At 54.8% G+C, this 20,873-nt stretch overlaps 1 protein-coding gene across 2 annotated transcripts in view; it reads right to left on the bottom strand.

Moving 5' to 3' along the window:
* kiaa0753 (KIAA0753 ortholog) overlaps positions 1-20,873 on the bottom strand; it is a 74,761-nt gene that overhangs the window by 14,164 nt on the left and 39,724 nt on the right. For both annotated transcript variants that reach the window (XM_038814211.1, XM_038814210.1), the window contains 2 exons: positions 5,437-5,607; positions 4,686-4,767 (listed from right to left, as the gene is read on the bottom strand). In XM_038814211.1, coding sequence (XP_038670139.1) covers positions 4,686-4,767; positions 5,437-5,607 — 253 coding nt within the window. The remainder of the gene's footprint in view (positions 1-4,685; positions 4,768-5,436; positions 5,608-20,873) is intronic.

Here is a 20,873-nt window from a genome sequence, read left to right as displayed (position 1 = left end):
CTCGAGGCCAATGATAACGGGGAGGTTCGGGTGGGGACGGTCTGGGAGGCATTGAAGGCAGTGATGAGGGGGAATTGATCTCCATCCGAACCCATAGGGAGAGGGGGGAGCAGAGGGAAAGGGAAAGACTGACAGGGGAGATGGTGCAGGTGGATAGGAGATATGCGGAGGCCCCAGAGGAGGGATTGCTGGGGGAGAGGCATAGCCTTCAGGCCAGATTTGACCTACTGACGACCAGAAAGGCGGAAGCTCAGTGGAGGAAAGCACAGGAGGCGGTGTATGAATATGGGGAGAAGGCGAGCAGGATGCTGGCGCACCAGCTCCGGAAGCTAGACGCGGCCAGGGAGATTGGGGGAGTGATGGATAGAGCTGGGAAGGTGGTGCGGAGGGGGGTAGATATCAATGGGGTCTTCAGGGACTTCTATGGGGAATTGTACCGGTCTGAACCCCCGGTGGAGGGGGGTGGAATGGGGCGCTTCTTGGACAAGTTGCGATTCCCGAGGGTGGAAGAGGAGCAGGTGGAGGGACATGGGGCGCCGATCGAGCTGGAGGAGGTGGTCAAAGGGATAGGGAGCATGCAGTCGGGGAAGGCGCCGGGGCCGGACGGGTTTCCGGCTGAATTCTATAAAAAGTATTTGGACCTGTTGGGCCCCCTGTTGGTCCGGACCTTTAACGAGGCAAGGGAGGGGAGGGCTCTGCCTCCAACTATGTCACGGGCGCTGATTTCCTTGATCCTGAAGCGGGACAAGGACCCTCTGCAGTGTGGATCATATAGGCCGATTTCGCTGCTGAACGCCGACGCTAAGCTGCTGGCAAAGATCCTGGCCACTAGAATAGAGGATTGTGTGCCTGGGGTCATACATGAGGACCAGACGGGGTTTATGAAGGGAAGGCAGCTGAACACAAACGTACGAAGGCTCCTCAACGTCATTATGATGCCGGCTGTGGAAGGGGAGGCGGAGATAGTGGTGGCATTGGACGCGGAGAAGGCCTTCGATAGGGTTGAGTGGGAGTACTTGTGGGAGGTGTTGGAGAGGTTTGTGTTTGAGTGAGGCTGCTCTACGAGGCCCCGATGGCAAGTGTAGCCACAAATAGGAGGAGGTCGGAGTACTTTCGGCTGTATCGGGGGACGAGACAGGGGTGCCCCCTGTCCCCCTTGCTCTTCGCGTTGGCGATTGAGCCCCTGGCCATGGCACTGAGGGAGTCAGGGAACTGGAGGGGCCTGGTGCGGGGTGGGGAGGAGCATCGAGTGTCGCTGTACGCGGACGACCTGTTGCTGTATGTGGCGGACCCGATGGGGGGATGCCGGAGGTGATGAGGATTCTTAGGGAATTCGGGGGTTTATCGGGGTATAAGTTGAACCTGGGCAAGAGTGAGGTGTTTGTGGTGCATCCGGGGGATCAAGAGGAGGGGATTGGTAGGCTCCCATTGAAGCAGGCAGGGAAGAGCTTCAGGTACCTAGGGGTCCAGGTGGCGGAGAACTGGGGGGCCCTGCACAAGCTCAACCTCACAAGATTGGTGGAGCAGATGGAGGAGGAGTTTAAGGGATGGGATATGTTACCGCTGTCACTGGCGGGGAGGGTGCAGTCCGTCAAGATGACGGTGCTCCCGAGGTTTTTGTTCCTGTTTCAGTGCCTCCCCATCCTTATCCCGAAGGCCTTTTTTAGGAGGGTCAACAGGAGTATCACGGGATTTGTGTGGGCGCATGGGACTCCGAGGGTTCGAAGAGTGTTCCTGGAACGAGGCAGGGATAGGGGGGGGCTGGCGTTGCCCAACCTCTGTGGGTACTACTGGGCGGCCAACGCAGCGATGGTGCGTAAGTGGGTAATGGACGAGGAAGGGGCAGCGTGGAAGAGGATGGAGGCGGCGTCTTGTGTGGGCACGAGCCTGGAGGCACTAGTAACGGCGCCGTTGCCGCTCCCTCCAACGAGGTATACCACGAGCCCGGTGGTGGCGGCTACCCTCAAAATTTGGGGGCAATGGAGACGGCACAGGGGAGAAATGGGGGGCTCGATGGAGGCCCCGATACGGGGGAACCATCGGTTCGTCCCAGGGAGCATTGATGGTGGATTTCTGGGCTGGCACAGGGCAGGGGTTAGGAGGTTGAGGGACCTGTTTGTGGAGGGGAGGTTCGCGAGCTTGGGGGAGTTAGAGGGGAAGTTTGGGCTCCCCCCGGGGAACATGTTTCGGTACATGCAGGTTAGGGCGTTTGCCAGGCGGCAGATGGAGGGGTTCCCCTTGTTGCCCCCACGTGAGGTACGGGACAGGGTGCTCTCGGGGGTGTGGGTTGGAGGAGGGAGGATTTCGGACATATACCGGGTAATGCAGGAGATAGACGAGGCCTCGGTGGAGGAACTGAAGGGTAAATGGGAAGAGGAGCTGGGTGAGGAGATTGAGGAGGGGACATGGGCGGATGCCCTGGAGAGAGTGAATTCCTCCTCTTCCTGTGCGAGGCTTAGCCTCATACAGTTCAAGGTGCTGCATAGGGCCCACATGACTGGGTCGAGGATGAGCAGGTTTTTCGGGGGCGAGGACAGGTGTGCTAGGTGCTCGGGGAGCCCAGCAAACCGCGCCCATATGTTTTGGGCGTGCCCAGCATTGGGGGAGTTTTGAAAGGGGGTAGCAAGGACGGTGTCGAGGGTGGTGGGATCCAGGGTCGAGTCAGGCTGGGGACTCGCAATTTTTGGGGTTGCAGTGGAGCCGGGAGTGCAGGAGGCGATAGAGGCCGGTGTTCTGGCCTTTGCCTCCCTAGTAGCCCGGCGGAGGATCTTGCTCCAATGGAAGGATGCGAGGCCCCCAAGCATGGAGGCCTGGATCTCTGATATGGCGGGGTTCATTAAATTGGAGATGGTGAAATTTGTCCTGAGGGGATCAGTACAAGGGTTTTTCAGGCGGTGGCAGCCTTTTCTGGACTTCCTGGCGGAAAGGTAGGGAAATAGGCCGATAGCAGCAGCAGCCCGGGGGAGGGGTTAGGGGTAAGGATTGGGGGAGGGAGAACTGTGCACATGGGTTTGTGGAGGGTGCTATCTCTCTCTTTTTTGTTTTTTTCTGTTTTCTTTTTCTTTGTTTTTGTTCTTTCCTTTTGTTTGAAGTTGCTCTTGAAGCTGGGGGGGGGGGGGGGTATTGTTCATGGGGTGTTACCGCGGTTGTATGTTAATAGAGTTAAGATGTTTATATTTTGTATTTTGTAAAAATTTCAATAAAAATTAAAAAAAAAAAATATTAGCCATCTTAATTTTCAGTTCATACTGTTTTTCTCCCTTATAACCATTCCTCCATTTTTTCTCCTCTGCCTCCTCATTGTTTTCCAACCACGCTACTTCTTTCAAATTCTCCCCAACACTAATTGTTACTCGGAGGATATTGGCCGCCGCCAGTGCTTTATTTCAATTGATGGGATGCGTGCATCATTAGAAGGGCCAGCATTTGTTGTTCATCCTTAATTGCCATTGAATAGGTGGTGGCTAGCCAACTTCTTGAAATGCTATGGTGTACGTGCACCCAAAGTACTGTTAGGAAAGAAGTTCCACAGTTTTAGCCCATCGACAGTGAAGGAACAGCAATATAGTTCCGGGATGGTGTGTGGCTTGGAATGAAGCTTGCAGATTGTGGTGTTCTCCTGCATCTGTCCATCGTGGTGGGAGAGATCACGGGTCTGGAAGATGCTGCTGAAGTAGTCTTGATGCGTTACTGCAGTGCATCGTGAAGTTGCTAAGCACTGCAGGCACAGCGTGCGGCAGTGGAGTATATCAATGTTCAGGTAATGAATGGGATGCTGCCAATCAGGCTGGCTGTTTTGTCCTGTATGGTGTTGAGCTTTGAATGTGTTGGAGCTATACTCAGCTAGGCAAATGGGGAGTATTTCATCACACTCTTGAATTGTGCCTCGTAGATGGTGGACAGGCTTTTGGAAGTCAGGAGAAGAGTGGAGATATTTGCTACATAATATCCAACCCCTAGCCTACTCTTATTGCCACAGTATTTATGATTGGTCCAGTTTCGTTTCCGGTCAGGGCATTAGATCAGGTGATGATGATTATCCTTTTGCTTTTAATCTAAAAACATGCATCATATGACATGAGGAACATGTGGTTACCTGTTGTAGGTAAGGAATACTATTATTCCAGCCACACAATTTTCACTCTCTCTGGGGAAGTTTCATACAAACCACTGCTCCACAGGCATTGGCCTAAAGCTGGTCTGCGGGCTGGACTGTGACCACATGGACAGAATGTGCAAACTGCACACGGCAGTGACCCGGGGCTGGAATCAAACCCGCGTCCTCAGCACCATGAAACAGTAGTGCTAATCTTCATCCCATAAAGCTGTGGAGGTCAATTCCATGAACATTTTCAAGGCTGAGATCGATAGGCTTTTAGGGGAGTGAAGGAGAGAAGGTAGGGAAGTGAACTTAGTGAGTGCTAGATCAGCCATGATCTTATAAAATGGCAGCGCAGACTAAAATATTTGAATGGCCTATTCCCGTTCCTATTTCCTATGGTCTTCCTTGCTCCTCGGCCCCGCATCTAAAAAAAAAACATGGAAATGCGGCCCCGCCCACTCAAAAAAGGTTGGACAAGTCTGCTATAAAAGTAACAGACCCAAGTTAGCAACTAAAGACTGCAACTATACAACAGAGCTCAAACTACTCAAAAAAACAGATTCACAGCTCCATGGCAAATTACCTTGCTTCTCTTCCTCAGCCCAAAAGTCAGGATCAGCATATTCGATCTGGCAAATTCTTCTGCAAACTGCCTCTTGGTATCTCTAGTAATTTATTGAAACAAAATAGCAAAAATAAGAAAATATTGAAAAAAGTGCAGACTGTAAGACTATTAAAACATGCCAACATTAAGAACTTGCAAAATTAACAGTTTCTCTTGGCAAATGTGGTATTAGCCTCGGCTCTAGTGGATTACTAGTCACGCAGGTTAGCGAGCTGGTTTGTGACGCAGAGCGAGGCCAGCAGTGCAGGTTCAATTCCCATATTGGCGGAGGTTATTCATGAAGACCCTACCTTTTCAATCTTGCCCCTCGCCCGAGGTGGTCTTCAGCTTAAATCACCACCAGTCAGCTCTCCCCTCAAAAGGGGAAAGCAACCTATGGTCATCTGGGACTACGGTGACTTTACCTTTTACTAGGTCACAGTGAGATCACAGTGGATTACCATTACCACACTGACATTGTCTCCATCCACCCCCAACTTCTCCCCACAAAATTAAAAGTTAGAAAATTCACACTTTGTTAGAGATTATCCGTTCGGCCACAAACGGAAACCTTTAGAAATCAGTAACTCCACGTAAAAGTCGGTTTGTTGAATGAGGTATACTTGCGTTTACCAAGTCATAATTATTGCTGGGGTACCTTAGAAAGTCTAATTTTTATACTTGTGCAATGTCAAATTTCTACAAAACCCAGGCCATCGAACATGCTTACTTCCATCTCCTCTATTCTCTGCAGCATGTTCTCTAGCGTAGAACCATCTTGCAGCACCAAAGCTTCGGAATGAGCTTTTATATTTAGCTCCAGATTCAATAACTCCTGTGCCGTGTCCTCCAGCAGCTCATCTAATAGTTTTTCACCAAGGACGTCCGCACTCGCTGCAGCCTTTAAAAAAGTAACACATGCAATTTGATTTTTACAATGAATGTGCCGACATATTTTTACAGGGAAAAAAATAATAATTCTCTACTGGTCAATAGTTGGATAGAGTTGGGGTTGTTCTGCTTTTTACAGGAGAGGATGCCTGCTAAAAATAATTGTAAATATTTTTTAAAAGAGTTGCAACTCATTGCCAAATTTATAGCATCAAAAGGATCAAAGCACCGTTGCCACATTAGGATATGGTGGGTTTATGTGGTCAAGCTGAATACCGTGAATCACCAAGCACTTTGTCAAAATAAAAGAAAAATAGTGTGACATTCACCCCAGCACCCAGAAAGAATTGAGATATATGCTTTGTGAGCCCCTCTTCAGTATCTTTAACAGGCCATTACACTCATGGACTAATTGCTTGTACTGGAAGAATGCTCAGAGTTCCATTTTTTTTTTAAAGGGTAAAAGTGGCAAAACCAGGGAGTTATTAGCCTACTTAGTTTGACTTTGGTTATCGACATGCTTGAAGGGGTTACAAGTATACAGAAAAGCTGGAACAGCGTATTAGTGATTAGTGTAGTCGGGGCTGGTTTAGCACAGTGGGCTAAAAAGCTGGCTTGTAATGCAGAAGGAGGCCAGCAGCTCGGGTTCAATTCCCGTACCAGCCTCCCCGAACAGGCGCCGGAATGTGGCGACTAGGGGCTTTTCACAGTAACTTCATTGAAGCCTACTGGTGACAACTAGTGATTTAAAAAGTCGCCGGTGTTCCATGCATTTGGTGAAAATGCTGATAAGAGTTGCAATTCCTAAATCCTTCCTTTTCGATGTTTCTTTTTCCAGCTTTGGGAGTCGTTTCCAAACCTGATGGTGCCAAAGAGGATTACCTTACCTTCCTTAAAAAAGTTGAGTATGGTGTCCAGGGTGGAGTGGAAGCCTTCTTTGGACTCATTATTGGAGGGCGGCATGTTGCACAGGGTTAGCACTGCTGCCTCATGGCATTGAGGACCCAGGTTCGATCCCAGCCCCAAGTCATTGTCCGTTTGCACATTCTCCCAGTGTCTGCGTGGATCTCACGCCCACAAACCCAAACTAAATTTATATTTAAAAAAAATCATTGGTCTCCAGGGTTGGGGTGTTGGCACTCATGACCACTGCCTGCAGCTTCTTGGCAAGTTGTAGACAGAGATTCAAGAAGCATTTGCTGATGGTGTGGGAGCTCCAAGAATCGGTTGATGAGATCATTTTTGATGGCAAATCTAATTCCATGCATCCCGGGCTGATCCTCTGTTTTCTTCTGCAGAAGGTGTGACCACTGCCTTCTTTCCTCAGTTGCCCTTCGCCTGCTCTTTGAGTCTCTTGCAGAGCAGCAACGTCAGTGTTGAAGTGGTCGAGTTCAAGGGCAACAAAGGCAGTTCTCCATTCCAGTTGATTGCTTTGCTCGTTATCCATGAAGGTTCATACACCAGGGGCGAAATTCTCTGCAGACCGTCGTAACGCCGATTTCCGGCGAGCAAAATTGGTGTAGATGACTCCGGCGTGGGGACCTTATTTTAGGCGGCTATTCTCAGTTCCCGGAGGGGCCAGCAGCGGACTGACGCGATACGCGTCAGTTTCACCAGCTGCGGAAGTGGTGAGACCCGCCGCTTTTGGGGGGGGGGGGGGGAGAGGAGGAGAGAGACAGACCGGCGTTTGGGGGGGGGGGGGGGGGAGGAGGAGAGAGACAGACCCGGCAGTTGGGGGGGGGGGGGGGGGGGGGGGGTGGGAGGAGGAGGAGAGAGACAGACCCGGCATTTGGGGGGGGGGGGGGGGGAGAGGAGGAGGAGAGAGACAGACCGGCATTTTGGGGGGCGGAGAGAGAGAGAGAGAGAGAGACAGACCGGCATTGGGGGGGGGGGGGGGGGGAGGAGGAGGAGGAGAGAGACAGACCGGCATTTGGGGGGGGGGGGGGGGGGAGGAGAGAGACAGACCCGGCATTTGGGGGGGGGGGGGGGGGGGAGGGGAGGAGAGAGAGAGAGAGAGAGACAGACCGGCATTTGGGGGGGGGGGGGAGAAGAGAGAGACAGACCCAGCGTTGGGGGGTTTGCGGCGTTGAGTTGAGTTGAGTTGAAGGGGGGGGGGGGGGGGTTTGCGGCGTTGAGTTGAGGGGGGGGGTTGCGGTGTTGAGTTGAGAGAGGGGGGGCGGCGTTGGAGGGGGGGACGGGTGGTGAAGGGGGTAGGGGTGGTGAGGGGGGGGTTGGGGTAGGGGCAGCGGCGGGGGGGCGACGGATGCCCGGGGCCAACGCACCGTCGCCCCCCCTCTGCATGCAGCTGCCCCTACCCCCTCCCCTCACCACCCCTACCCCCTTCACCACCCCTACCCCCCTCCAATGCCGCACCCCCCCCACTATCGCCGCACCCCCCCCCTCACTAACGGAGGAAGGAAAGGGGGGAGGAGGAAGGAAGGGGGGGGGGGAGGAGGAAGGAAGGGGGGGGGGAGGAGGAAGGAAGGGGGGGGGGAGGAGGAAGGAAGGGGGGGGGGAGGAGGAAGGAAGGGGGGAGGAGGAAGGAAGGGGGGGGGGAGGAGGAGAGAGGGGGGTGTGGGTACCGGCCTTCAGAGGGAGGGGGGGGGTGTGGGTACCGGCCTTCAGAGGGAGGGGGACGGGGTGTGGGTACCGGCGTTGAGGGGGGGGGGGAGACCCGGCGTTGAGGGGGGGGGGGGGGGGGGGAGACCCGGCGTTGAGGGGGGGGGGGGGGAACCCGGCGTTGAGGGGGGGGTTGCGGCGTTGAGGGTGGGGGGTTGCGGCATTGCGAGAGATGGGGGGGCGGCGTTGGAGGGGGGTAGGGGTGGTGGGGAGGGGGTTAGGGGTGGTGGGGAGGGGGGTAGGGGCGTTGGAGGGAGGTAGGGGTGGTGAGGGGGGTGGTTGGGGTGGGGGGGTGGTTGGGATAGGGGGCAGCGGCGTACAGAGGGGCGGGGCGACGGTGCGTTGGCCCCGGGCATCCGTCACCCCCCCTCTCTGCACGCCGCTGCCCCCAAACCCCCCACCATGCCGCAACCCCCCCCCGATGCCGCAACCCCCCCCGATGCCGCAACCCCCCCCCCCCGATGCCGCAACCCCCCCACCCCGATGCCGCAACCCCCCCCCCGGATGCCGCAACCCCCCCCCCGATGCCGCAACCCCCCCCCCCCCGATGCCGCAACCCCCCCCCCCGATGCCGCAACCCCCCCCCCGACACTGAACGGCGGCAACCATCATCAATGGTTGACGCCGTTTTAAAGCTACTGTGATTTTCGCCGACGTGACCCGTGGCCACGTCGGCGGGACTTCGGCCCATCCGGGCCGGAGATTTGTGGAAACAAAATATAATGAAATCCCGCCGGCGCCAGCTGTTTTCAGAGGCTGCCGGCGGGATTTGCACAGCGCTGGTTTTTGGCCGGTCAGAGAATTAAAAACCCTGCGGGAGCGGGATTAACGCCACTGCCGGCCGATTCTCCGACCCTGCGAGGGGTCGAAGAATTTCGCCCCAGGTTTCAAAAGGGAGTTTTAACTTTGATTTTTTGGAGTCTTCCGGTGGCGGCTATGAAGGAGAAAGTCGCACATTTGGTGGCTCACGCTCGGGTCGGACATTTGGACCTTTTCCTCCTGATTTCCTACCGGACTTGAACTGTAAAACTGAAAACAGAAGCAATTGTGTACTGAATTCCCACATCGGTGCATGGAGAGAAAGACTAGAAGTGCTCGTAAAGGCAGAAACAGAAAGACAGAGAAGGCTTGGGCTGAAGCTACAGCGGGAGACAGCATGGCGGAGGACCGGACCTCTGGTTTGTCGACCCAGCAGTCAACGGAGCATCAGGAAGGCTCTGCTAAGCAGAAACAGGACTGCTTGGACCTGATAAAAGAGTCGATTGAGCGGCTGGAGCTTAGATTGGATGCCCAAGATCGGGCGATCCACAAGGTGGAGAAGGTGCTGGCTGAGCAGGAGGAACATCAAACTACGGTGGAGTTGGTGGTGGGGATGCTGAGAGACCAGCAGAAGAAGCTCCTGGAGAAGGTGGAGGACCTAGAGAATACGTCCTGCCAGCAGAACTTGAGAATCGTTGCGCTCCCAGAGGGGTCCAAAGGAGCGGGCGCTGGGGCATACATCGCAGATATGTTTGAGAAGCTGCTGGGGGATGGGGCATTCTCCCGACCCTTGGAGGTGGACAGGGCTCACAGAGCACTCGCGAGGAAGCCGCGAACGGGAGACCCGTCGAGGGCAATGGCGGTGCGATTCCACAGTACTTGGATAAGGAGCGGATTCTACAGTGGGCCAAGCAGAAATGGAGCTGTCAGGTGGGACAATAGTATCCTGCGGGTCTACCAAGACCCGAGTATGGAGGTGGCCAGGAGAAGAGCAGGCTTCAACCAGATTAGGTCAACCCTTTTCAAGAAAAAGGTGAAGTTCAGACTGTTGTATCGGGCGCGTCTCTGGGTCACATACAAGGAACAGCATTTTTATTTCGAGTCGCCTGAGGACGTGCTGGACTTCGTGAAAAGGAAAGGACTGGTGGTGGACTGAGAACTTTTGCACTTTGCTGCAACGTTCATGTTTTTTTTTCTTTTTGTTTCTCTGTTCTTTTGAAAAAAAGTTGCTCGTTTTTAGTTTTGTGGAAGCTGTTTGTAACGCCTTCTGTATTGATTTGGAACCAGTGGCAGAGCTGAGTGAGTTAAGGTTTTCATTTGCACTGTTGGGGGATGGAGGTGTGCTTGTTTAGATTTTGGTGTTTTTCTGTCGGGCAATTGTGTGGGGATTGTTTGATGTTGGAGTATGTTTGTATGAGTGGGGGGGGGGGACGACGACGACGACAGTAGGTGGGAGACTATCCGGGCCAGGGATGGGGGCCACCAAGCTAGCTGGGCAGACGAGCTCACGGAAGCGCAGTATGTTCAGTTTATCAAAGGGGTTGGGTTACAGAGTGTTGTTACTAGGGGGAGGAAAATGTTCTGCTGACGAGGGAGGGACTCGGGCCAAGGGACAGAGGAGGTTGGGGGCGGAGGCTGCCTGGGGGCAGGCCGGTGGAGGCGCAGAGCATGCTGAAGGCGGGCCCAAAAAAGGGATGGCTGATCGGCGAGGGCAGGGGGGGGGGGGGGGGGGGGGGGGGGGAGAATGAGCCCCCCACCTAGGCTAATCATCTGGAATGTTCGAGGGTTAAATGGGCCGGTCAAGAGGGCACGTGTGTTTGCGCATCTTAGGGGACTGTAGGCGGATGTGGTAATGTTGCAGGAGACGCACTTTAGAGTAACTGACCAGATTAGATTGAGGAAAGGCTGGGTTAGTCAGGTCTTTCACTCGGGACTGGATTCAAAGACTAGAGGGATCGCGATCCTGATCAATAAACGGGTGGTGTTTGAGGCAGATAGAATAGTTTTGGAAGGTCAGTACATTATGGTCAGTGGGAAACTGGAGGGGGTGCAGGTGGTATTAGTAAATGTGTATGCGCCAAATTGGAATGATGTGGAGTTTATGAAGAGGATGCTGGAGAAGATACCGGACCTGACTCGCACAGGTTGGTCATGGGAGGGGACTTCAACACATTTATTTACCCTGGCTTGGACTGGTCAAGCTCGAAAACGGGCAGGGTGCCAGCAATGGCAAAGGAACTAAAAGGATTCATGGACTAGGTGGGTTGGGGGGTGGATCAATGGAGATTTGGGCAGCCAAGGGTGAAGGAGTTCTCCTTCTACTCACACATGCATAAAGTGTACTCCCGGATAGATTTCTTCATTTTGAGCAGGGCCTTATTGGCAGGAATGGTGGACACGGGGTACTCGACAATCACAATCTCAGACCATGCTCCACACTGGGTTGAACTGCAGGTTAGTAAAGACAGTAACCAGCGCCCGCACTGGAGGTTAGATGTGGGACTTTTGGCTGACAAAGGGGCGTGCGACCGGCTGAGGAAATGTATTCACAGCTACCTGCAGGTCAACGACACAGGGGAAATTTCAGCAGTAATGGTCTAGGAAGCACTGAAGGCAGTGGTCAGAGAGTTGCTGATCTCGATACGGGCCCATAGGGAGAAGGTGGACAGGGCAGAGGCGGAACGACTGGTAAAGGAGATATTACAGATCGATAGGAGGTATGCAGAGACCCCAGAGGCAGGGCTTTTAAGGGAATGGTGGAGGCTACAGGTTGAGTTCGGCTTGTTAACCACAGGGAGGGCGGTGGGGCAGCTGAGAAAGGCAAGGGGGGGGGGGGGGCGATCTAGGAGTATGGAGAGAAGGCCAGCAGAATGCTTGCACAGCAGCTTCAAAAGAGGGAGGCAGCAAGGGAGATAGGGAAAGTAAATGACGGAGATGGGAACCAGGTTGGAGATTTTGATGGGGTGAATAAGGCGTTTAAGGATTTCTACAGTAGGCTGTATTGGTCAGAACCCCCTACGGGGCCGGAGGGGATGAGGCACTTCTTGGGGGGGGGGGGGGGGCTGAATTTCCCAAAGGTGGACAGGGAGCTGGTAGAAGGACTGGGGGCCCTGATCGGGTTGGAAGAGATAGTGAACCCGGAGCTGTGTGGGTCCTACAGGCCGATATCCCTGTTGAATGTAGACGCCAAACTGCTGGTCAAAATTTTGTCCTCCGGAGACTTCCAGTTGCGGCTATGCGGAGCTAAGCCACACATTCGGCAGCTCCTGCTATTTAGGGACTTTTGGGCCGTTTCGAGGGCCCCAAACGGAGCTGTTTCTACGCATCCCGGTGGGGGAAGGTGCCTGGAAGAACTTGCCCCACACTATATGGTGCTCACCTGGAGTGGGAAGAAGAAAAAGGCTGCAGTAACTCCCCCAAAAAAACGGGGGAAGAAAAACAAAATGGCGGCCGGCACTCCTGCTATTTAGGGACTTTTGGGCCGTTTTGAGGGCCCCAAACGGCGCTGTTTCTACACATCCTAGTGGGGGAAGGTGCCTGGAAGAACTTGCCCCACATTATCTGGTGAAAAAGGCTGCAGTAACGCCCCCCAAAAAACGGGTGAAAAAAAACAAAATGGCGGCCGGCGCTCCCGCTATTTAAGGGCTTTTGGGCCGTTTTGAGGGCCCCAAACAGTGCTGTTGCTACATATCCCGGTGGGGGAAGGTGCCTGGAAGAACTTGCCCCACACTATATGGTGAAAAAGGCTGCAGAAACGCCCAAAAAAAAACGTGGGAAGAAAAACAAAATGGCGGCCGGCGCAACACCCGAGGACTGGTGGAAGTGGGCGCAGGAGCAACAGGCCTCGCTCCTACGTTGTTTTGCTGAGCTGAAGGCTGAGCTGCTGGACTCCATGAATGCAACTGCGACCAAGCTGCTTGGGACCCAGGCGGCACAGGAGGAGTCTATTCGGGAGTTGCAGCGGCAGGCCGTTGAAAGAGAGGAGGAGGCCGTGGTCCTCGTGGGAAAGTGGAGTTGCACGAGGCACTTCATAAAAAGTGGCAGGACCGCTTGGAGGAGCTGGACGTTCGCACGAGGCGAAAGAATCTGAGGATCCTGGGCCTGGCGGAGGGGCTGGAGGGGTCGGATCTCCCGGCGTATGTGACCACGTTGTTGAGCTCGTTGATGGGAGCAGGGTCCTTCCATTTGCCCCTGGAGCTCGAGGGAGCGCACAGAGTGATGGCCAGGAGGCCCAAGGCAGATGAGCCCCCGAGGGCGGTGCTGGTGCGGTTCCACCGATTCAGTGACCGGGAGTGTGTGCTGCGCTGGGCCAAGAAAGAGAGGAGCAGTAAATGGGAGAATTCGGTAGTGAGGATCTACCAGGACTGGAGTGCGGAAGTGGCTAAGCGGCGGGCCAGGTTCAACCGGACGAAGGCGGTGCTTCATGCTAAGCAGGTCAGGTTTGGAATGCTGCAGCCTGCGCGCCTGTGGGTGACATACAAGGACCGGCACCATTACTTCGAGTTCCCGGAGGAGGCGTGGGCCTTTGTACAGGCGGAGAAACTGGACTTGAACTAGGGCCTGGGAACATACTTTGGCCGGCGTTGTTTCCGCTGTGGCTGTTTTGTTCCAACTGTTTCAACTTTTTCAACTTCGAAATGTGTGTTATGTATGCTGGTTTTCTTTTTGCTCTGTTTACGGGTGGGTTTGTCTGTTGGGTATGGTTGTGGGGTAGGTGGGGAGTGTTGGGGGTTTGTGTTCTATATGTTCTCTTCTGTACGGGGCTGGGGATTGAGGGGAAACTGGATTTTGGGGAACTGCGTCAGAAGGATGGGGTGTGGCATTGTGAAAGCGCGGGCTTTCCTCTGGTTTCCCGCGCTGCGGGGCAGGGGGGTGGAGCTTGCGATGGGGGAAGGGCCTCTACGGGTCTTTTTTCCCGCGCTGCAATAATGCCAAGGAGGTGTGGCAAGAGGGGGATGACCCCAAGCCGGGAGGGGATAGGTTTTGGCGGGAGCTGCCGGGGTCAGCAGAAGTCAGCTGACTCACGGAAGTACCATGGAGGGTGCGTCGCGGCTAGGAGGGGTCCTAGCCTGGGGGGGGGAGGGGGGTGGGGGGGGGATACCGGGTTGCTGCTGGAACGACTAGGAAGGAGCCGATGAGGGCCGGGGGGGGAAGAGGAGAGGCGCTATCGCCATGGGGAACGGGTCGAGCGGGGTATGCTGGCCTGGGGCGAACATCTGCCAAGCTATGGCTAGTCGGCAGGGGAGGGGGGCGGGTTGCCCTCTGATCCGGCTGATTACCTGGAACGTGAGGGGGCTGAACGGGCCGGTTTAAGAGAACCAGGGTGGTCTCCCATCTAAGGGGGTTGAAGGCGGACGTGGCTATGCTCCAGGAGACCCACCTGAAGGTGGCGGACCAGGTCCGTCTGAGGAAGGGGTGGGTGGGGCAGGTTTATCATTCAGGATTGGACGCAAAGAACCGGGGGGTGGCGATTCTAGTGGGGAAGAGGGTGGCGTTTGAGGCGGCTGAGGTGGTGTCGGACAAGGAGGGCAGATATATCATGGTGAGGGGTAGGCTGCAGGGAGAGAAGGTGGTGCTGGTGAACGTATATGCCCCGAATTGGGATGATGCTGGCTTCATGAGGCGCTTGTTGGGCCGCGTCCCGGACCTGGAGGCAGGGGGCCTGATCATGGGGGGAGATTTTAACACAGTGCTGGATCCCACACTGGACCGGTCCAGTTCAAGGACGGGTAGGAGACCGGCGGCGGCCAAAGTGCTGAGGGGATACATGGACCAGATGGGAGGGGTGGATCCCTGGAGGTTTGGGAGACCGAGAGCGCGGGAGTATTCCTTTTTCTCTCACGTCCATAGGGTTTATTCCCGGATAGACTTTTTTGTCCTGAGCAGGGGGTTGATCCCGAGGGTGCAGGATGCCGAGTATTCGGCCATAGCGATTTCGGACCATGCCCCGCACTGGATTGATCTGGAGATGGGGGAGGCGCGGGACCAGCGCCCACTCTGGCGCCTGGATGTGGGGATGCTGGCGGAGGAGGAGGTGTGTAAGAGGGTTCGGAGAAGCATTGAGGGGTATCTGGTTACCAATGATACGGGGGAGGTCCAGGTGGGGATGGTCTGGGAGGCTCTGAAAGCAGTGATCCGGGGGGAGCTGATCTCCATCCGGGCCCACAGGGAAAGGAAGGAGAGGAAGGAGAGGGAGAGACTGGTGGGAGAGCTTCTGGAGGTGGACAGGAGATATGCGGAGGCACCGGAGGAAGGGTTGCTGGGAGAACGGCGCAGGTTGCAGGCCAATTTTGACTTGCTGACCACCAGAAAGGCGGAGACACAGTGGAGGAGGGCGCAGGGTGCGGTATATGAGTATGGAGAGAAGGCGAGCAGGATGTTGGCGCATCAGCTCCGTAGGCGAGATGCGGCTAGGGAAATTGGGGGAGTGAAGGATGGGGGTGGAAATGTAGTGCAGAAGGGGACAGAAGTAAACGGGGTCTTTAGGGACTTTTACGAGGGATTGTACCGGTCGGAACCTCCGAGGGGGAGAGAGGGGATGGAGAGCTTCATGAACAGGCTATGTTTCCCAAGGGTTCAAGAGAGGCTGGTTGAGGGGCTGGGGGCGCCGATAGAGTTGGAGGAGCTAGTCAGGGGGATCGGGCAAATGCAGTCAGGTAAGGCCCCGGGGCCGGACGGGTTCCCGGCAGAATTTTACAAAAAATATGCGGACCTGGTGGGTCCCCTGCTGGTGCGAACTTTCAATGAGGCGTGGGAGGGGGGGGCTTTGCCCGCGACATCGTCGGGGGCACTGATCTCTTTGATCCTAAAACGGGATAAGGACCCCTTGCAGTGCGGATCATATAGGCCTATTTCACTCCTTAACGTAGACGCTAAGTTGCTGGCGAAGATCCTGGCTACCAGGATAGAGGATTGTGTGCCAGAGGTAATTCATGAAGATCAGACAGGGTTTGTCAAGGGGCGGCAGCTCAACACGAATGTGCGGAGACTGCTCAATGTTATCATGATGCCGGCAGTGGAGGGGGAGGCGGAGATAGTGGTGGCGCTGGATGCAGAGAAGGCGTTTGATAGAGTTGAATGGGGGTACCTATGGGAGGTGCTGGAGAGGTTTGGATTTGGGGAGGGATTCATCAAATGGGTGAGGCTGCTTTACGCGGCGCCGATGGCGAGTGTAGTCACAAATGGAAGGAGATCGGAGTATTTTAGGCTTTATCGTGGGACCAGGCAGGGGTGTCCCCTGTCCCCCCTGCTCTTTGCACTGGCGATTGAACCGCTGGCCATGGCGTTGAGGGAGTCAGGGAAGTGGAGGGGTCTGGTGCGGGGGGGGGAGGAGCACCGGGTATCGCTGTATGCAGACGACCTGCTGTTATATGTGGCGGACCCAGAGGGGGGAATGCCGGGGGTGATGGAACTGTTAGCGGAATTTGGGGGCTTCTCGGGCTATAAGCTGAACTTAGGAAAGAGCGAGGTATTTGTAGTGCACCCGGGAGATCAGGAGGAGGGAATTGGGAGGCTCCCCTTCAGGAGGGCAGTGAAGAGTTTCAGGTACCTGGGGGTGCAGGTGGCCAGGAGTTGGGGGGCTCTTCATAAGCTTAACTTCACCAGACTAGTGGAACAGATGGAGGAGGAATTTAAAAGGTGGGACATGGTGCCGCTATCGCTGGCGGGCAGAGTGCAATCCGTCAAAATGACGGTTCTCCCGAGGTTCTTGTTCCTCTTCCAGTGCTTGCCCATCTTTATCCCTAGGGCCTTTTTTAAAAGAGTGACCAGCAGCATCATGGGATTTGTTTGGGCGCATGGCACCCCAAGGGTGAAGAGGGTCTTCTTGGAGCGGAGTAGGGATGGGGGGGGGCTGGCGTTGCCCAACCTCTCGGGGTATTACTGGGCGGCCAACGTGTCGATGGTGCGTAAGTGGGTGATGGAGGGGGAGGGGGCAGCATGGAAACGGATGGAGGAGAGCGTCCTGTGGGGATACAAGCCTGGGGGCCCTGGTAACGGCGCCGTGGCCGCTCCCTCCCACGAGGTATACCACGAGTCCGGTGGTGGCGGCTACCCTCAAGATTTGGGGGCAGTGGAGGCGACATAGGGGAGAAGTGGGGGGCTCGATGGAGGCTCCATTAAGGGGGAACCATAGGTTCGTCCCGGGGAACATGGATGGGGGATTTCGGGGATGGTATAGAGCGGGCATTAGACAGCTGAAGGACCTGTTTATCGACGGAAGATTTGCGAGCCTGGGGGAGTTGGAAGAGAAATTTGGGCTCCCGCCGGGAAACATGTTTAGATATCTGCAGGTAAAGGCATTTGCTAGACGGCAGGTGGAGGGATTCCCTGCGCTCCCCGCGAAGGGGGTGAGTGACAGGGTGCTCTCGGGGGTCTGGGTCGGGGAGGGGAAGATATCCGATATCTACAAGCTTATGCAGGAGAAGGAAGAGGCGTCAGTAGAGGAGCTGAAAACGAAGTGGGAGGGGGAACTGGGGGAACAGATCGAAGACGGGACATGGGCTGATGCCCTGGAGAGGGTAAATTCTTCCTCCTCGTGTGCGCGGCTTAGCCTCATCCAATTCAAGGTGCTGCATAGGGCCCACATGACTGGGACGAGGATGAATAGGTTCTTTGGGGGTGAAGATAGGTGTGCCAGGTGCTCGGGGAGTCCAGCGAACCATGCCCATATGTTCTGGGCATGCCCGGCATTAGAGGAGTTCTGGAAGGGGGGTGGCGAGGACGGTGTCAAGGGTGGTGGGATCCAGGGTCAAGCCAGGATGGGGACTCGCGATCTTTGGGGTTGGGGTAGAGCCGGGAGTGCAGGAGGCGAAAGAGGCCGGTGTGCTGGCCTTTGCGTCCCTAGTAGCCCGGCGAAGGATTTTGCTACAGTGGAAGGACGCGAGGCCCCCAAGCGTGGAGACCTGGATCAATGACATGGCGGGCTTTATTAAGCTTGAGAAGGTTAAATTCGCCCTGAGAGGATCGGTGCAAGGGTTCTTTAAACGGTGGCAACCTTTCCTCGACTTTCTGGCTCAACGATAGGGTACTGGGACAGTAGCAGCAGCAACCCGGGGGGGGGGGGGGGGGGGGGGGGGGGGGGGTGGGGGGGGGGGGGGGGGTGGGGGGGGGGGGGGGGGGGCGTTGATTATGTTAGCTTATTTTATTTAAATTTGATTTATCTAATTTTAATTTATGGTTAAGTTCTCTTGTTTGGGGGGGGGGTGGGGGAATGTGATACATGTGATGTTACGGTATGGGGGGAATTGTGGGTGTTATGGGGCTGTTAGTTGCATATTACTGCTTTTTGCTATACTTTTTGTTATATTTTCTGCAAAAAATTCCAATAAAAAAATTAAAAAAAAAAAAAAAAAAATTTTGTCCTCCAGGATTGTGTTCCGGACGTTATTAGGGAGGACCAGGCGGGGTTTGTTAAGGGTAGGCAGTTGGTTGCCAATATAAGAAAGTTGTTAAATGTGATCATGATGCCCCCGGAAGGTAGGGAGGTGGAGGTAGTGATCGCAATGGATGCAGAAAAGGCTTTTGATCGAGTAGAATGGGATTATCTGTGGGAGGTACTGGGACGGTTCGGATTTGGGCGGGGCTTTATTGACTGGGTCAGAAATCATGAGGATTCTAGGGGAATTTGGCCGGTTTTCAGGGTACAAGCTAAATATGGGGGAAAGTGAGATGTTTGCGGTCCAGGCAAGGGGGCAGGAGAGGCAATTAGGGGAGCTGCCGTTTAGATTAGTAGGGGAAGCTTTAGGTACCTAGGCATTCAAGTGCCACGGGAATGGGACCGTCTGCATAAATTAAATCTGGCCCGGCTAGTAGACCAAATGAAGGACGATTTTCGGAGATGGGACGCGCAGACGGTGAAGATGATGGTCCTCCCGAGATTCCTGTTCGTGTTTCAATGTCTCCCCATCTTTATCCCACGGTCCTTTTTTTAAACGGGTCAACAAAGCGATCTCTGGCTTTGTTTGGGCGGTCAAGACCCTGCTGGTAAGGAAGGTAATGCTTGAGCAGAGTCAGGGAGAGGGCGGGCTGACGCTGCCAAATTTTAGTAACTATTACTGGGCAGCGAATATAGCCATGATCAGGAAGTGGGTGGTGGGGGAGGGGTCAGCATGGGAGCGTATGGAGGCGGCTTCATGCAAGGGCACCAGTTTGGGGGCGTTGGTAACTGTGCCTCTGCCGTTCCCGCCAGCATGGTACTCCACCAGCCCCGTAGTGGTGGCGGCCCTGAGAGTCTGGGGGCAATGGAGGAGACATGTGGGAGCATCGGTCTGGTCCCCAATCTGTAATAATCACAGGTATGCCCCGGGAAGTATGGATTGGGGGGGGGGTTCCGGATATGGCGGAGAGCAGGGATTGAGAGGATGGGGAATATGTTTATAGAGGGGAGCTTTCAGAGTACGAGGGTGCTGGAGGAGAAGTTTGGGTTGGCGAGGGGAAACAAATTCAGGAATCTGCAGGTGCGGGACTTCCTACGTGAACAGGTGTTCCTACCGCTCCTACCATTAAGGGGGATTTAGGACAGGGTAGTTTCCAGAGGGTGGGTAGGAGAAGGTAGTGTCTCGGACATTTACAGGGAACTTATGGGGTCAGAGGAGACGCAGACCGAGGAGCTGAAGCGAAAGTGCGAGATGGAACTGGGAGGAGAGATAGAGGATGGTCTATGGACGGACTCGTTGTGTAGAGTCAACGTGTCCGCAACATGTGCCAGGCTCAGCCTGATAAAATTTAAGGTCCACCAAAAAATACCTCAATAAAATGTTTATTTTTTTAAAAAAACTTTGATTTTCTGGGACTTCCGGTGACGGCGGGCGGGAGGCAGCCGCACACTGGAGGGCTCCCGCTCGGGAATAGAAATTTTGGAGTTTTAACGCCCGGTCCCAGGGCAATGGAGGTTGAAAAAGCTGCAAGAAGGCATAGGGAGGAGAAATGTTCACGTTTGGAAGAAAAATGGCTGTGAAAAAGGGGGTTAATGAAAGTCTGCCGGTGAGTGGAAAAGTCAGCGCAGGAACTGTAAGGAAAGCGCAGGGTGTAGCACCAGGGGAGGCCACATCGCTCACAGCAGAAGAAAGGACCAAAGTGATGGCTGTGGAACTTGAAAAACATTTCACAAAACACATGGAAGCGATGAAGAAGGAGATGGGGGTGGGATTGAAAGTGCTGGCGGAGGAGACGATTTCCCCGGTGAGGGCAGCGGTATCAGGCGCAGCAACGCAAGTGCGGGAGCAAGGCGAGACACTGAAGGAAGTGGAAGAGGCATTATCGCAGCACAGTGATCAACTCACCTCGATGGGGAAGGAGTTGCAGAGGGTGATAGAGACCAACAAGGGTCTGCGAGTCAAAATGGAAGACCTGGAAAACAGAACCAGGCGACAGAATCTGAGGATTGTGGGTCTGCCCGAAGGGGTAGAAGACACGAGGCCGACGGAGTATTTTGCCATGATGTTGGCAAAGCTATTGGGGGAGGGAGATGATCTCTCCCGATATGAACTGGATCGGGCTCATCGGTCGTAGAGGCCTATACCAAAGGCAAGTGAGCCGCCAAGAGTAATAACTGTGTGTTTCCATAGGTTTAGTGTGAAGGAGAAAGTCCTGTGCTGGGCAAAGCAGAAGCGGATGGTGCAGTGGGCTGGAGCTGGTATACGCATATACCAGGACTTTACGGTGGAGCTGGTGAAGAGGCGGGCTGCCTTCAGCCGGGTGAAGAAGGCACTGTCCATAAGCAAGGTGCAGTGCGGCATTGTGTATCCAGCGAAGCTGAGAGTGACCTACAAATCCACGGATTTTTATTTTGGGACGGCGGAGAAGTTTGCGAAGGCAGAAGGACTGTGGCAGAATTGAGAAATGGTTGCGTACCGATGTAGCCCCATGTAACTTTATTTTTTCACTGCGTGTTGGTGT

This window comes from Scyliorhinus canicula, chromosome 12 (assembly GCF_902713615.1).
Source record: "Scyliorhinus canicula chromosome 12, sScyCan1.1, whole genome shotgun sequence".
Lineage (NCBI taxonomy): Eukaryota > Metazoa > Chordata > Chondrichthyes > Carcharhiniformes > Scyliorhinidae > Scyliorhinus > Scyliorhinus canicula.
The sequence above is the reverse complement of the archived record's forward strand: the minus strand, read 5'-3'. Positions and strand labels throughout refer to the sequence as shown.